Source organism: Pseudophryne corroboree, chromosome 3 (genome assembly GCF_028390025.1).
Source record: "Pseudophryne corroboree isolate aPseCor3 chromosome 3, aPseCor3.hap2, whole genome shotgun sequence".
NCBI classification, from domain to species: Eukaryota; Metazoa; Chordata; class Amphibia; order Anura; family Myobatrachidae; genus Pseudophryne; species Pseudophryne corroboree.
The window spans coordinates 190,883,088-190,901,276 of NC_086446.1; the positions used below are offsets into that span (position 1 = coordinate 190,883,088).

An 18,189-nucleotide genomic window follows, 5' to 3' on the forward strand; every position below is an offset into this window, starting at 1 on the left:
CAAGGCGGGTGTCCGAATTGGCGGCCTTGTCCCACAAGAGCCCCTATTTGATTTTCCATGTGGATAGAGCGGAGTTGAGGACTCGTCCTCAATTTTTGCCTAAGGTGGTTTCTTAATTTCATATGAACCAACCTATTGTGGTGCTTGTGGCTACGGGGAACTTGGAGGACTCCAAGTCCCTGGATGTAGTCAGGGCCTTAAAAATGTATGTAGCCAGGACGGCTAGGGTTAGGAAAACAGAGTCTCTGTTTGTCCTGTATGCAGCCAACAAAGTTGGCGCTCCTGCTTCTAAGCAGGCTATTGCTCGCTGGATCTGTAACACGATTCAGCAGGCTCCTTCTACGGCTGGATTGCCGTTACCAAATTCGGTAATGGGCCATTCCACTAAAAAGGTGGGCTCTTCTTGGGCGGCTGCCCGAGGCGTCTCGGCATGACGGCTTTGCCGAGCAGCTACTTGGTCGGGTTCAAACACTTTTGCAAAATTCTACAAGTTTGATACCCTGGCTGATGAGGACCTTGCGTTTGCTCAGTCGGTGCTGCAGAGTCATCCGCACTCTCCCGCCCGGTTTGGAGCTTTGGTATAAACCCCATTGTCCTTATGGAGACTCCAGCATCCTCTAGGGCAGAGGTTCTCAAACTCTGTCCTAGGGAGCCCACACAGTGCATGTTTTGCAGGTAACCCAGCAGGTGCACAGGTGTATTAATTACTCACTGACACTTTTTAAAAGGTCCACAGGTGGAGCTAATTATTTCACTTGCGATTCTGTGAGGAGACCTGCAAAACATGCACTGTGTGGGCCCCCGAGGACTGAGTTTGAGAACCTCTGCTCTAGGACGTAAGAGAAAATAAGATTTTAAACCTACCGGTAAATCTTTTTATCCTAGTCCGTAGAGGAGGCTGGGCGCCTGTCCCAGTGCGGACTAAATCTGCAAGACTTGTATATAGTTGTTGCTTACATAAGGGTTATGTTACAGTTGGAATCGGTCTTTGACTGATACTGTTTTTTGTTCATACTGTTAACTGGTTGCGTATTTTCCAGGTTATATGGTATGATTGGTGTGGGCTGGTATGAATCTTGCCCTAGATTAACAAAATCCTTTCCTCATGTTGTCCATCTCCTCTGGGCACAGTTTCTCTAACTGAGGTCTGGAGGAGGGGCATAGAGAGAGGAACCAGTGCACACCCATACTAAAAGTTCTTTATAGTGCCCATGTCTCCTGCGGAGCCCGTCTATACCCCATGGTCCTTACGGAGTCCCCAGCATCCTCTACGGGCTAGGAGAAAAAGATTTACCGGTAGGTTTAAAATCTTATTTTCACTATAAAGGGGAGTTACAGGCGCTGCGCCCGACATCCTCCACCGCTGCTGTGGATGTCCTGAGTGCAGGAGAGCCTGCACACTGTCCTGATATTAGGAAGGTGGATGCGACAGCCAGCTCCTGGGGCCGCCGATCCACTAGGCTATGCTGCGTTCATGCTAGGAGTGCCGGACAGACCCTGCTGCTGGCTGGTATAGGGGCACAGTCTAGAACTGTCCATATCTAGTTCATTCATCATCTTTTGTCTTATATTCTCTTACTGTCTGAGAATTCAATACTAGTACAATAAGGTTGTAATAAATCCAGTTAAAGGCTTTTCTGTGCAACGCAATTTCTGTTTTTAATACCCTTTCCCAAACTAACTCACAACATTTCGTTACCAGTGGACTCTCTCTTAGTTTAAACAGAGTTCACTATTCCAGTCCTAGCGAAACAACAACGCTTTATGTCTTTCGCTGCGTCAGCTGGTAGCCTGCTAAAGACCATTTTGGCTTCAGCAGAAGTTTTGTTTACACTTGCTTTGGTGGGGGTATCGGTAACATGGTGGTAATTATATAGACTACACAACTCAATTTAGGCCCACAACAGGGCCGTTCCTTAGAACACCTGTTACTGCTAAACGATCACATTGCTGAATCACCTGAGTATTTGGCCTACGGTATCTATCTATATATGGCCAAGTAAGTTCTCGTTATTTTTGACAGGTTTATTTAAAAAAAAGAAAAGAAAAAAAAGACATAGTTATTGGTCCTTGTTAGGACAAATTAGGTTCTCAGGGAGGGGGGGGGGGGGGGCAGTAGACATGGTAGAGAACGGCTTTTTCAACAAAGCCGCTAGCCGCCGTAAAATCACAAAGCCAGCTGACAAGCCAGTGGCATGGCGGTTTTCCAGTTTATCTCTGACCTTCCATTGTGCAAGCATGTGTTCAGCCGATCCACTTGATGTTGTTGCACAATACAAGTTCGGGTATTTTATACCACTCTTTAGGTAGTGCCTAAGCCGTACGGCTCCGTCACACCAATATTAACCTTAAGGAGGCTCAATCGCTAGGTAACTTTCTACAGAATGATGGGTTCGATTGTGGGTCTAAACCACAATAGATCAGGATTTCACTGAATGCCAAGGCTGCGTACTTACAAATGTTTGTACTTTTGGTTGGCGGTAAAACAAACCCATCATCACTCAGGCACTGCCTCTTGGCCTCTCATCAGTGCCTCCGGTATCACAGATGTGATGTCTGTGGAAAGTGATGTCTGTGATAATTGTTCATCTCAGATCCACAATAAGGGTGTTAATAGTCGTACTCGGACAACCTACTCAAAATGTTGTCTTAACACATACTTTCACCTTGCTTTATGGTCGTACAAGGTCCTACTTTAGTACGATTGTACCTGTCAGTAGTAAAGCCAAGGTATTTGTCATCTGGTAGTGCTCTAACCACGACCAGTTTCGGTACTCTTGGTGCATTCGACTATTCGTCCAGCCTTTCCCGTTTGGATAGTTCACTCTCACGTCTTTTCCGCACAGTGGTTTGCCTTTGCGTCAACAAATTCAGCAGAGGATGTCATTGGTTCCATGGTCCAGAGTATCTCGGAAAAAAAACGGAGCCTGGAATTGGATAATCCTGACGCAATTCTCAACTGTTGGGAACTTATAATCCTACATGGCCAGTTTTAGGGTCTGTGGCCAGATCTGGGAAGATTACTGTCAATGCCTGGAACTCAGGCCTGTTTACAAGGCTCTACACAGGCAGTTCATTTCTTGTAAGATTACGCTGTTCATGTTTGGTCGAACAGCGCGACTGTAGCCGCATACGTCAAGAACAACGACTGACTCGAAGTCCCAGGACTATAGGATATAATAGTTCAGTACTTAGACGATCTGCTCATCAAAGCTCCATCTCAGCAGACACTTCTGCAACATGCCTTACTGACGTACAATATACTAGTTCAGCACGGTTGGATTGTCTGCTTCAAGAAATCAAGCATGATTCCATCTCAAAGAATTCAATTCCTAGGAAAGATTCTCGGTACGGTGGATCAACGAATTTACCTGCCAGAAAAGAAAGCACGAGACGTTTCTCGATTCCTAGATTGCGTCGAGCATCACCAGGTGCTATTATCGCCACTGTTCATTCCAGAAGTGGACAACTAGAAAACAGACTGACTCAGTCAGGATTTTCACCAAAATAGAAGGGTCTGTACACACAAGTGTTCCAGATCTTAGTCTAGTGGTGGTTTCCCACAGGTGGCGTTACTGTCATATCGCCAAATTCATCACACTCACGTAGGGGGTCAAAACAAGGCCGAGGTCAGGGTATGCTCTCACAATAGCGTGGCCATACAGCCTGGTATCGGTTTTCCACCATTCTCGTGGCTTACTCTGTTAATAAAGCAGATCACGTACGATGGCCACGACTGTAATACTAGTGGCGCTTCATTGGCCTCGGACAGCGGAGTTCTAGTAGCCTCGCTGGCTACTCAGACAATCCGTTGCCGTCCAGCTACGTCATACCTTCTGGAAAAGGGTCAGTTTTGTTACCCCAAGCTAGCGCGTCAGTGTTTCACGGGTGGCTATTGAAACCGCTCTCTTAAACCGAGAGGGCATTCCACAGTATTCCAACCAGGGTGCATACTGGGAAGACAGTTACAGCAGCTCATTATCACGCAATTGCGCGAGCTTAGGTTGGTTGGGGTGAAGCTCGGAAGTTTCCGAGATCTTCTTCCAAATGATTCCGTCTGGGGCTATGTTCACAGACGGGGGTTGAGATGGAGGACTAAAGGTGCAGATTTCTATTTTCACAATTGTCTTTCAGCGCCGGTTGGCTCTCTTGCCAACAGGGCATAATTTTCTGCAAGATGTCCTTCCAGTTTAACATCCATTTATACCACCTACATCTTCATGGGACTTCAAAAGACTTTTAGGTTTCTGTAGTCCTCATCTTTTGAACTTACACCAACGGGCTGTTAAGTTTCTCTATTAGACACCAGTTCTTCTACCCTTGTCTTCGGCAAGGTGGGTTCTAAATTAGGTGCGTTGTCATGCAAACCACCGTATTTGGTGTTTAAAGATTACTATGCGGAACTTCGAAAGAATTCTGTTCTTTAACCAGAGGTAGTATCCTCTTTTCACATAAATTTAACAATCATTGTTCCTGTTTCTCAGAAGGTTCAGGAACTCCAGCTACTGTAAATATGGCTGTGCGCTTCGTCTTTGGGTAGCCGGATATCAACAGTACATAGTATACATTGCATTAGTTTGGACAGCTTCCAGTCAGAGGTTGGCTGGATAAATTAAGCTGACCATTCGTCAGTCTTATTTTCATGATAGTTTATAACCACTTATGTTGTTTTCAGCACATTCCACACGTTCTGTGGGAACGTTATGGACAGCAGTTGGTAAGCATAGTTGTCATGGCACACGTTTGTGCGCTTCTACGCGTTCAAGGCTTTTGCGGCATCAGCATCTAGCTTTGGCCGTCTGTTGTTACAGGTGACAACAAGCTCTGCCGCCCAAGGGGGAAACTTTGGTACGTCCCAATAGTACTCCAGTGACCCCTAGTGGATGAAAAAGAAAATAGGATTTTGGTACTTACCAGGTAAATTCTTTTCTTTGAATCCATAGGGGTCACTGGACGCCCACCCAAAGCAGTTTCACCTGTCTTGTGGTACGTTCAGTATATCTTACGGTAACACATTCTCACTGGCTTGTTGGAAGCTTACGGTGATTATCGGTTGTCAGGTAAACTTTTCAGTTGTCCGTTATGTGTCAACTTTCCAGTTGACCTTTGTCAGAGGTCAACTTTACAGTTGTCCATTATGTGTCAACTTTCCAGTTGACCTTTGTTAGATTTCAACTTTACAGTTGTCTGTTATGTTATACCATTGTTAGGTGTCAACTTTACAGTTGTCCGTTATTTTGTCATGTTGTAACGCTCCATTGTTCATCCTCTGTGTCGCTCCTGTTCGTCTCAGCACAAAAAGAAACTGAGGCACTTTGGAGTATGGAGGGGGAGGAGAGTTGCACATTTAAATATTTAAATGTGTGTCTCTCCCAGCTATCGACCGTCCATATCCCAATAGTACTCCTGTGACCCCTATGGATTCAAAGAAAAGGATTTACCTGGTAAGTACCAAAATCCTATTTTCACACTGTACTTCTATATAATTAGCACACATGGTTGGGGGCCATTTTAGCAACAACTTCCTGGTTCTTCTTCCAGGAATTTCATGTAGCCTACAACACTCAGCCACTGGAGGGTGCAGGGGTGGTGTTAGGAATTTCTGTAAAGCACATCTTTAACAGATTTACTGTGTGTCAGATTCTAGTTTATACACACTTTAGTTAATGTCTGTGCGAGTGTTACCTAATGGAATCCACGTGCACAGTGTGAATACCAGTCCGCATATGGACATCTACCCTGATCCTCTTTGGGCAAGTAATAAGGCGGCTAGATCTAATTCTATAATAACATCGTCTGAGCTGCTAGAGTGAGCGCATGATATGCAAGGACTTTGCAAGGTTTACCAAATTCCAAGTCTTGCTCAATTCCTAACAGTAGCCATCATTGGTCGCATGTTAACAGTTTCAGCGGTGTTGCAGTCTGACGATTTAATGCCAGATCTTATATCTATCACACACACAAGGCCACGAGTCACATAGTGAAGTTATTCATAGCCCAGCCAGTCATAATCTCATCAGGCCAGTACGCAAGGTTCTGAATTTTTACCGACACTAAGGAACCTGTTTCAAATAATGGAGTTTTATTGGATAAAATGCAGCGAGCACCTGTGTGGGTGTTTGTGTGTGTTTTCTTTATTCTAGTTCTCTTATTAAGCCATTCTCTATACCAGAGTATATGACAATTAAGTGGGAGAATACACCAACAGTGCATTCCTCGGTGTCAAAACTTTCCAATAGGTTAACTATTCGGTCCCAGCTGCAACTACGCTTAATGACCCGTCAGAGCGTACATTTAAGCTATGCTAAAGTCAGTGTATATGCTGTAGTTGGGGTTTGGGTTAACAACGTTATAGTTGCATAGGCAACGTAGTTGGTAGCCAGATATTGCCTTAGAACAGTTTCTACTTCTTGCTAATCACATCTGTAGATCTGCTGAGTATTTACGCATGGCTGCTATAGACGGCCAGGTTAGTTCTCTGATTTCAGCATCAATCATTGTGGTTGACAGACACTTTGCGTACACAGGTGGAGGCAGAATCAAAACTAGAAATAGGAACGTTGCCTTACACAGGCAATATGTTATTTACTCCTAAATTAGGAAAATTAATTTCTCAGGCTACGGCGTGAAAGTCTGTTTTCCAGCCATTGCCGCACCAGTTCCTAAAAGGAAACACGCTACACCAGCGTTCAAATCTTTTAGACCTCAGTCCTTTTGAGGCTATCCTACACCACAGTACACGTGGTAGAGGATGTGGTTTTCAATAAACCACTAACCGTCGTTCGGTCACAAAGGAAAGGTCGCCATGCCACTGGCTTGGCAGCAGCAACTGTCTTGAATCTTCTTTTGTGGGAGCAAATCTTCAGATGTTTCAATTGGCGTGATTTCAGAAATCCACAGATCTGTGGATCCACAATTTAGTGCTCAAAACATTACAACATAGAGTTCCGTTGCCTACCACCTTTGCGGTGGGTTTTCAAGACAACATCCAAAGCAAGCCTGCCTGTGTCAGAAGACACAAAGGGCAGTTCTATAGACCGCAATACAGTCTCTAGTAGATTCAAGGTTATTACAATCTTTTTGTAGTGCCACAGCCGGACGGCTCGGTCATAACCATATTGAACCTAAAGAGGCTCAATCAGTACGTCACTTAATACATATTTAAGATGTAATTCCTGCGGTCAGTGATTGCAGGTTTACAACCACAGAAATCGTAATTTCACTGAATCTCAAGGATGTGTACTTATGCATTCAATTTTTTGGACACCACATCAGGCATACTTAAAGGTTTGCAGTACAACAAAACCATTATCACTTTCAGGCACTACTGTTTGGCCTCTCATCAGCGCCTCAGGTAGTCACAAGGGTGATGTCTGTGATAATAGCCAATCTGAGATCCCTGGTAGTGATAATAGTTCTGTGATTAGACGACCTTCTCATCAAAGCTCAGTCTCAACAAATACTCCTTCAACATACTTTACTAACGTACAATGTACTAGTTCAGCATGGTTGGATTGTCAACTTCTACAAATCAAGCCAGGTTCGGTGTCAAAGAATTATATTCCTAAGAAATAAGTCTGCATACAGTAGATTAACAAATTTACCTGCCAAAACAAAAAGCACAAAGTATTCGTTCTCTAGTACAGTTTTTGCTCTATCCACAGAAAATCATGTGCACTTGTGCATGCGACTGTTAGAAAACGTAGGGGCGTCTTTAGAAGCACTCTACTTCGGAAGTTAGCACTCACTCTCTCTCTTCAGCTGAATCTTCTCGCACAATGGTCAGAATTTTGTCTACCGGTTCATCAGATAATGCGCTTGTATCCAAGGGCCAGAGTATCACTATTCTCGTGGCACCACATACTCAATCTCACTGCGGAGAGACTGTTCCGAGTCTGGACTTACCTAATTCAGATGACGGACGCAAGTCTCAGAGGTTGGGGAATAGTAGTCTTACATATCAGCTTCAGGGTCTATCATCACACCAGAAAAGATTACTGACAATAAATGTCCTAGAACTCAAGTCAATTTACAATACACCGCCACAGGAAGTTCACATGCTCCAGTCTCCGGCGGTTCAGGTTCAGTCAGACAACGCAACGGCAGTCTCATAAATCACCAAACAAAAAGGAACTTGAAGTCGCATGCGAGAAGTTGTTTGAATCCTGATTTGTGCCGAGCATCAACAAGTGATATTGTCGGCAGTGTTCATTCCAGAAGTCGACGACTCAAAAGCAGATTATCTCAACCTTCAGAATTTTTATCCACAAGAATGGGCGTTAAATTCAGAAATGTTACAGATGTTAGTCCAGCGGTGCAGTTACCCACAGCTGGATCTATTGGCTTCTCGACAACATCATCAAACACCCAATATGTGTTCAAAACAAGAAATCCAAGGCAGTGGATGCTCTCACAATAGCATGGCCGTACAGCCTCGGGTATCTGTTAAACCTTTTACGCTGCTTCTTTGGTGGCAGAAGCGGGTCAAACGAGAGTCCACAACAGTCATGCTAGTGGTGCCTCATTGGCCTTACAAAGCGTGGTTTTCGGATCTCCGCGGTTTACTCGCAGCACTTCCGTGGCTGCTGCCGCTACATCCAGACCTAATACAACAGGGTCCGTTCCTTTAGCCCAATTTAGCGGGCCGGCGTTTGACAGGGTGGCAGTTGAAATCGCGCTCTTAAGACGAGAGGTATTCCAAAATCGGTTATACCAACCATGTTACGTGCTAGGAAGCCAGTTACAGCAGCTCATTATCACAGTATTTGGCGAGCTTATATAGGGTGGTGTGAAGTTCAGAAGTTGCTGACTTCTTTCAGGTTATCTCGTCTTTTGCTATTTTTACAGACTAGGTTAGATGGAGGGACTACGTTTATCTACACTAAGGGTGCAGGTCTCTGCCTTGTCAATTTACTTTCAAAGGCGTTTGGCCCTTTTGCCAACAGTTCACACTTTCCTGCAAGGTATCCTGCCTCCATTTAGACCGCCTACAGCGCCATGAGACTTCAATCTGGTTTTAGATTTCTTACAGTCTTCATATTTTGAACCCTTACATCAAGTGGATATTAAGTTTCTCACTTGGAAAACAATTTTTCTACTAGCCTTAGCTTCGGCAAGGCGTGTTTCAGATTTGGGTGCCTTGTCATGCAAGCCACCGTATTTGGTGTTTCATGATGACAGAGCGGAACTTCGGACGAATCCCGCTTTCTTGCCAAAGGTAGTGTCATCTTTTCACATCAGTTAACCAATAGTAGTTCCTATGTTAACAGGACATTCTGGAACTTTGGATGTGGTACGCGCATTAAGCGTTTATGTATCCCGAACGTCTACAGTTCGTAAGACGGATACGTTGTTTGGTCTCTATGATGCTGCCAAAATGGGTTGGCCAGCTTCTAAGCAGACCTTATCCAGATGGATTAAACTGACCATACGTCAGGCTTACCTTAATGCTAGGTTACAGCCGCCTACATCAGTAACAGCTCATTCCACACGTTCTGTGGAAACTCCATGGGCAGCTGGTCGTGGGGCTTCTACGACGCAGCTTTGCCGTGCGGCTACAGGGTCATCAGTGCACACGTTTGTGCGCTTTTACAAGTTTGATACGTTTGCGGCATCAGCATCTAGCTTTGGCCGCCTAGTGTTACAGGTGCCAAACAGCTCTCCCGCCCACGGGGGAAGCTTTGGTACGTCCCAAGAGTACTCCAGTGACCCCTAGTGGATGAAAAAGAAAATAGGATTTTGGTACTTACCAGGTAAATCCTTTTCTTTGAATCCATAGGGGGCACTGGACGCCCACCCAGAGCAGTTTTACCTGGTTTGTGGTAAGTTCAGGGGATCTTATGGTAACACATTCTCACCGACTGGTTCAAAGTTTCAAATTCTATCGGTTATTGTGTCAACTGTTTAGTTGTCAGTAACGTTATGTGTCAACTTTATTGTTGTCCGTTATGTTATATGTAATTCTCCATTGTCAACCTCTCTCTAGCTCCTGTTCGGCTCAGTAAAAAAACACTGAGGTACTCTGGGATATGAAGGGGTGGAGAGTTCTAAATTTAAATATTCAGTGCCCTGTTTCTGCGGAAGCCGTCCATATCCCAAGAGTACTCCAGTGTCCCCTATGGATTCAAAGAAAAGGATTTACCTGGTAAGTACCAAAATCCTATTTTTTCAATGTTTCATGATCATAGAGCGGAATTTCAGACGACTCCCACTTTCCTACCAAAGGTAGTATCTTCTTTTCACGTCAACCAATCGTAGTACCTGTGTTATAGAAGGTTCAGGAACTCCAGCTACTTTGGATGTGGCACGCGCGCTCTGCGTTTATGTAGCCCGAACATCTACAGTACGTAAAACGGATACATTGTTTGTTCTCTTTGATGCAGTCAAGATGGGTTGGCCAGCTTACAAGCAGACCTTGGACAGATGGATTAAGCTGACCATACGTCAGGCTTATCTTCATGCTAGGCTACAACAGCCTACATCAGTTTCAGCTCATTCCACATGTTCTGTAGGAACTTCATGGGTAGCAGGTTTCTTCTACGACGCCGCGCTGCTACATGGTCATCAGTGCACACGTTTGTGCGCTTTTACAAGTTTGATACGTTTGCGGCATCAGCATCTAGCTTTGGCCGTCTGGTGTTACAGGTGCCAAACAGCTCTCCCGCCCAAGGGGGAAACTTTGGTACGTCCTAAGAGTACTCCAGTGACCCCTAGTGGATGAAAAAGAAAATAGGATTTTGGTACTTACCAGGTAAATCCTTTTCTTTGAATCCATAGGGGTCACTGGACGCCCACCCAGAGCAGTTTTTCACTAGCTTGTGGTAAGTTCAGAAAACCTTATGGTAACACATTATCACCAACTAATACTGATGTTAAGGTGATTATCTATTGTTGTGTCAACTTTATTGTTGTCCGTTATTTTATACTGTTGTTATATGTAATTCTCCATTGTTCGTCCTCTCTGTCGCTCCTATTCGGCTCGTTTAAAAATCACTGAGGTACTTGGGAGTATGTGGGGGGAAGTAGGGTTACACATTTAAAAATGAAAATGTGCCTTTCCCTGCTAACGCCCCGTCCATATCCCAAGAGTACTCCAGTGACCCCTATGGATTCAAAGAAAAGGATTTACCTGGTAAGTACCAAAATCCTATTTTGATCACTGATATTTATCCTTTTCCCCCTGAGATGTCATGCAGTTTGCCAACAAATGAATGAGGGGGCTCTTTGCCTAGCCAGAGCCATAGTCTCTCCGCTCTATGCAGTCGTCTTTCCTCCATCAAATGGCTAGTGTGTGATTATGAGGACCAATCGCAAGCTGTTCTCTTACCTCTGCTTTGTGATTGGAACATCTGCTAAACCCTACAGTGCTTTGTGCAAAAACATGGCTGTGAAACAAGCTATTAAAGGATATCAGTCTTGTATACACTAGTTTAACACCACTGTATGTTGTAGTTAACCGTTTTCTTGTTTCTTTACAGGACCCATCACTCCGCAAGGAACAGGCTTCCTTGCGGTCCAGTCTGTCAGCAGCACCACAGTGAGTGAATTGCTCTTCTTTTAAGGAGTGTTAATCATTACCACTGCATAGATATACTACAGTATATGCGGGGGAACATTATGTAGAGTTCCTTACTTGTATGTCTAATCAAGGAGAGAATCCGCATGTGTGACCTGGTGCTACTAGAAACCATGAGCTTTTATTGCCGTTGCAGTCATCCAGGTCTCTTCTCTCTGACAGGCAGATTTTCGTATAGCCGCTACAGGAGTTGTGCTAGATCTGGACAAGTCTATCTCCGCAGTGAAAAAGTTAAAACTGATTGGCTATCCCTGCAAAATCTATAAGAATACCGCTTTTATTAAGGTAATTTATTTTACTACTTGTATAAAGTCTCATATTAGATGTCTTAGTGCAAATTTAGCAGAGGAACCTACAAACCTTATTACTTGTCATTTTCCAAAGCATTTTGTTTTGTGCAATGTAAATAGCTTTTGCCATTTAGTGCACATAGCAGATTACTATAACGTTGTGAATTTTTATTAATTTTCATATGTGTTCATAGTGAAAATGCCCCTGGAGCTTTGCTTAAACTTATTTCTTTCTTTAACTCTCTCTCCAGGGGATGTTTTCCTCGATCCTGGAAGTTGCCAAGTTTGAAGGGGCCTCAGTGCGCACAGTGAGCGGAATCCGTGGGCAGATAAAGAAAGCCTTACGGACACCTGAGGGGGCATTTCGGGCGACATTTGAGGACAAACTACTAATGAGTGGTGAGGATTAAGTAAAGCAACTGGGATAGGTTCACTTTCCTACTCTTTATTAATTTGTGTTCAACCATTTCCTTTTTCGTGTATTTGATCTACTGGCTACTTTGGGTGCATCAGTGGTTTTATACAACAAATTACCTCTTAATGGATCAGAAGACAACTTAGGTGTGACATGTCTTCCTCTGCTCTTCCAGCATGCTCTTAATTTGGTAAAAAGAACAGATACAGTAGTTGCAAAACTGAGAGTGACACAATTATCTCCCAGTACAGAGCATGTGAATCATGTCATATCACTTTCAGTGCTAAGTTTCTTAACTAGTAAAGCATTGTCCATATGTGCACTACTGTCAGAATTCCTATTTTGTCAGAAAAAAATGCACTCTCTGACTTTTTTAGGTCGAATCTGGATTCGATCTATTCAGGTCCAGTGACGTTTTTCCGACTTGTCGGAAAACACGTGGATTGGCGGGTTAGCCTTGGATCCACGTATTTTGTCGAATTTGCGGGCGTTTTCAACAGATTTTTGGCCCATTTTCGACAATGTAGATTCGACTTAAAAAAAAAAAAAAAAAAGTCGGATCAACTTTGTCGAACGTGCAAAAACCTGTCGGAAATGGCCGCAAATTCAATACAGAAGTGTCGGATCTTCTCCGGTGGAGAGGATCCGACACTAATTGAATATACCTCTAAAGCTCTATTTCCTTTTGAATGTATATTATTCAATTTGTGGGAATTATATTTGCTTTTGTTATACCCACTATTTTCAGATATTGTGTTTCTGCGCACATGGTACCCTGTTACTGTGCCCACTTTTTATAACCCCGTCACCTCGCTTCTGAAACCTGTGGGGCAGAAAGACACCTGGACTGGCATGAAGACTGTGGGGCAGCTGAGGCATGAGCTTGGCATTCGACAGAAGCCACACAAAGATTCCCTGTACAAGGTGTGTGGGATGGATAGATGGATACAATGCTACTGACAATAAAAAATATATTTTATTAACCTGTGCTTCTCCTGCAGCCCATTGTGAGACAAGAGAGACACTTTAATCCAATCCACATTCCCAAAGTCATGCAAAAAGCATTGCCATTTAAGAGTAAGCCCAAAATGATGGAGAGGAAGGGTAAGGTGACCAGAGACATGAAGCGACCAGCTGTTATTCGGGAACCCCACGAGCAGAAGGTAGGTGCAATTACCATGTTGTCACTGTTCCATAGAAAGAGTCGTTTCCAAGAGTTTGAGAGTTGACAACTTTTAATATCAAGTGGTTTCTTACGAAAAATGGAGAATATGGTTGATTGATTGTGTCTGATGTGTTAATGTTCTGCATCCTGCAGATATCGGCTCTCCTCACTGCTCTGGGCACAGTGAATAACTACAAGAAGCTGAAGGCCAAGACAAAGCACAAAGAGCAGCGTAAGGAGTTTCTACACCACAAGCATAAAGAGGAAGAGGAGAAGCTGAAGAAACAGAAGGAGGCCCGGAAGAAGCTATTCCGTGTACTTGGACAAAAAGAAAAGAAAAAGCAGAAGTCAAGTCTCAAAGGCAACAAGGAGCCAAGTTTATAGCACTGACCTCTGCTTATGTACAGGTGATTGTAACTATTGCTGTCTACCTCCAGGATTTCTTCTGAGAACTTTCCAAAGTCAGCAGTTACTTGGTACACGCCTTTTATTTAGTGTTGTTTTTTTTTTTTTGTATGCAGTTTTTTAAAAATGAAAAATTTTTCAGAACACAACTTCTCAGTATATAACAATGGATTAAGTATCAGGCCTCTCTAAATGACTTTTACATTTTTTTTTCCTTTCTTACAAGTCATATTGTTTGTACATATGTGAGTGAGCTGCTGTTTGTAGAGACGATATATACGCAATTAAATACCTTATTCTTCTCTGCTTGCTTTATTCTCTCAATTCCACTATGGGGCTGCTATCATTGAAGATGTGTGATAATTCTTTTAGAGTTTTTGTTTCCAATACATAGTTTAGTGTGCGTTTTTTGTCACCAGCCTAATAGGTTGTCACCTGCACACACAGGCAGATGTACATATATATCTGCACAACATATAAATATATTGTTATATCAGGGCCAGTGTGATATGTCTGTGAATGCGCCGTTCACAGCCATAACAGCTGTACACACAGACAGTGGCAGTGTTTGGCCTGATAGGGCACAGGGCTACACAGGACTGAGGGGGCGGAGCTACACAGGACCAGGATGCTACACATTAAAGACACTACTGCTGGGGGCATTATGTGTAAAAGCAGCAATGGTACGTGCAGTGTAATGTGAATAAGATTGTGCTACTGTGTGGAGTAATTTGAAATAGGGGTACTATTGTGTGGCCACACCCTTTCCTTGTGAGACCATACCTCCTTTCTTTATCATCCACTAGGGGTCACTGGAGTACTCTTGGGATATGGACGGTGTGGTAGCAGGAAGAGAGGCACATTTAAATATTTAAATGTATAACCCTCCACCTCCTCCATACTCCCATAGAGACCTCAGTGTTTTTTGTGCCTCTCAGGAAGAAAGGAACGTCTTGGACTTGGCTCCAAGCTTCACTTTTTATTTTTACAGGCAATCCCTTCCCCACTTACTAAGAAGTGTGGGTTCGGGATTGTACTGCCTCCAGCCACTGCTGACATGTGAGCGCTTGCAGGAGAAGCATGGCTGTGTCAGCCAGGCAGCACACGATCCCTTCTCCACTTGCTAAGAAGTGAGGGTCCGGGTTTGAGCAGTCATCTTCTCCAACTACAGCAAGACTCCAAGACGAGTGGCCGGTCTACTGCCGCCGCTTATTGTTGTGGGCAGGCGTGCTATGGCCGCCGGTGTGGAGGAGACTTTGGAGGGGAGTCTTTATAAACAGCGCTTACAACGCCGCTGCCACCTGGGGAACAGAACGATGGAAGCCGCATAAGGTTAGCTTCCACAGCTACCATGAGGTCAGCAGTTTGAACCTTTCATCAGGACTTTGTCTCAACAAATGATCCTTCAAAATGCATTCGTACAATACAATGTCTGAGTGCTGCACGCTTGGATTGTCATTTCACATTAATCCACCACTTTCCGTATCCACTAAATCAATTTCTGTAAATGATTCCTGATGCAGTAGATCTTCGAATTGACATTCCTCAAGTAAACGCACACAGTATTCGTCATCGGGTACAGTTAGTGCTAAAACCACGGGCAGTCTTGATGCACTTATGCATTCTACTATTAGGGAGGTTGGTGGCTTCTTTCCAAGAATTCCAGTTCTGAAGATTTCATTTTTCTACTGGATCTTTCTGCACAGTGGTCAGGCATTCATCAATTGCTGCGTTTGTCTCCAAAACCGGAGTATCGCTACTTGGTTGGCTCCACATACTAAATCTCACCACGGGAAAGGGTTTGGAGTCTGGAATTTGATAATTCTACCAACAGATGCAAGTCTCAGAGGTTGGGGACCAGTGGTCCTACATTGTCAACTTCTGGGTCAGACCACAGAAAATTACTGTCAATAAATGTCCTGTAACTCAGGGCAAGATACAACGCTCTGCCACATGCAGTGCACATTCTTAAGTCTTAGACTGTTAAGGTGCAGTCAGCCAACGCGAGGGCAGTCGCATAACTTAAAGTCGCATGGCTATACGAGAGGTGGATCAAATCCGGAATTGTCCTGAGCTTCACCAAGTGATATTCTCTGCATTTTTGATTCCGTACGTGGCCAACTGGGAAGCAGATTGTCAGTCGTCAGGAATTTCTTTCGGGACAGTAGGCCGTACATCCAGAAGTGTTCCAGATGTTAGTCCAGCGGTGGGGTTACCAACAGGTGCATCTAATGGCATTTCGCCAAAATCATCAGACACCCCAGAACAAGAGATCCAAAGGCAGTGGCAGTGGTTGCTATCACAATAGCATTGCTGTACAGCCTTGTGTATCTATTTCCTCCATTTCCGCGGCTTCCTCAGTTGCTAAAGTGGATTAAACGAGAGACCACGACTGTCGTCATACTGGCGCCTCATTGGCTTCAGAGTGTGGTTCCCAAATCTCTGCGGTTTACTCACAGATGATCCGTGCCCGCTTCCGCTACGTCCAGACTTACTACAACAGGGTCCGTTCCTTTACCCCAATTTTGCGCTGCTGCGTTTCAGGGGGTGGCTGTTGAAACCACTCTCAAGACGAGAGGGCATTCCAGAGTCTGTTATTCCAACCATGTTACGTGCTAGGAAGCCAGTTACAGCAGCTCATTATCACAGAATTTGCAGAGCTTATATAGGTTGGTGTGAAGTTCGGAAGTTTCCGACATCTTCTTTCAAGTTACCCCGTCTTTTTTTTTTTTTTTTTTTACAAGCGGGGTTAGATGGAGGACTACGTTTAGCTACACTAAAGGGGCAGGTCTCTGCCTTGTCAATTTTCTTTTAAAGGCATTTGGCTCTTTTACCAACAGGTCACACTTTCCTGCAAGGTGTCCTTAGTGTTCAACCTTCATTCATACCACCTACAGCGCCATGGGACTTGAATCTGGGTTTAGAGTTTTTACAGTCTTCAATTTTTGAACCCTTACAACAAGGGCATGCTAAGTTTCTCACTTGAAAAACAGTTTTTCTCCTAGCCTTAGCTTCGGCAAGGTGTTTTTCAGAATTGGGTGCCTTGTCATGCAAGCCTCCGTATCTTGTGTTTCATGACGATAGAGCGGAACTTCGGACGAATCCCGCTTTTCTACCACAGGTAGTGTATTCTTTTCACATCAATCAACCAATCGTAGTTCCTGTGTTATAAGAAGGTGCAGGAACTCCAGCTACTTTGGATGTAGTATGCGCGCTCCACATTTATGTAGGCCGAACATCTACGGTACGTAAGACAGATAAATTGTTTGTTCTCTCTAATGCAGTCAAGATAGGTTGGTCAGCTTCCAAGCAAACCTTGGTCAGATGGATTAAGCTGACCATACGTCAGGCTTACCTTCATGCTAGGCTACAACTGCCTGCATCAGTTTCGGCGCATTCCACATGTTCTGTGGGAACGTCATGGGCAGCAGGTCGTGGAGCTTCTACGACGCAACTTTGTCGTGTAGCTACATGGTCATCAGTGCACACGTTTGTGCGCTTTTACAAGTTTGATACGTTTGCGGCATCAGCATCTAGCTTTGGCCATCTAGTGTTACAGGTGCCAAACAGCTCTCTCGTCCAAGGGGGAAACTTTGGTACGTCCCAAGAGAACGCCAGTGACCCCTAGTGGATGAAAAAGAAAATAGGATTTTGGTACTTACCAGGTAAATCCTTTTCTTTGAATCCATAGGGGTCACTGGACGCCCACCCAGAGCAGTTTTCACCTGGCTTGTGGTAAGTTCAGAAAACCTTATGGTAACACATCACTAACTTATTCTAATGTTAAGGTGATAGTTATCTATTGTCGTGTCAACTTTCTAGTTGTCCGCTATGTTATGCATCAACTCTATAGTTGGGCACAAATGTATAGTTTGCAAGGGGGCTTAGTATGTACCCAGCCTAAAACAGGGACCGAAAATAAGGCTGAATCTACCCAGAGCAGCCTAAGATGTGTCAGCACCTAAGGCTTGTTACACTTTGTAGTTGTATTCACCTTATTTTATTTTCAGGTTTTGTGATTTCGTGCATATGTAACCATAACCTCTTTATTTGTAATTTCCTGTGAGTACTCCATGTAAATTGTATTTCTCCTAAGTGTTCAGGAACTCTATGTAAAATAGAGAGCAGTATGTTTTCTTGTTCTAGATTAGTGTAGTAAGGTCCACATTAGCTAGCTCACCATACAGTAGGTGAGAGAAACGAGCATGCCATGGCTAGAAGCTGCAGATCAGATGATCGCTTCGAACCTCAGTGTGATTATCTGATCAGTGCACCCTGTGCATGCTTTAGCTCAGTGCCTGCCTTTTTCAAGAAAAATGGGAGGTTAAATATCCCAATT

The 18,189-nt window shown here is 44.0% G+C and overlaps 1 protein-coding gene across 1 annotated transcript in view; it reads left to right on the plus strand.

Annotated features, from left to right (window-relative positions):
• BMS1 (BMS1 ribosome biogenesis factor) overlaps positions 1–14,152 on the plus strand; it is a 105,289-nt gene extending 91,137 nt beyond the window's left edge. The window contains exons 18-23 of the mRNA XM_063958738.1: positions 11,478–11,536; positions 11,738–11,860; positions 12,117–12,264; positions 13,029–13,204; positions 13,282–13,443; positions 13,599–14,152. Of these exons, the coding sequence (XP_063814808.1) occupies positions 11,478–11,536; positions 11,738–11,860; positions 12,117–12,264; positions 13,029–13,204; positions 13,282–13,443; positions 13,599–13,829 (899 nt within the window). The 3' untranslated portion in view covers positions 13,830–14,152. The remainder of the gene's footprint in view (positions 1–11,477; positions 11,537–11,737; positions 11,861–12,116; positions 12,265–13,028; positions 13,205–13,281; positions 13,444–13,598) is intronic.
• Positions 14,153–18,189: the final 4,037 nt, after the last annotated feature.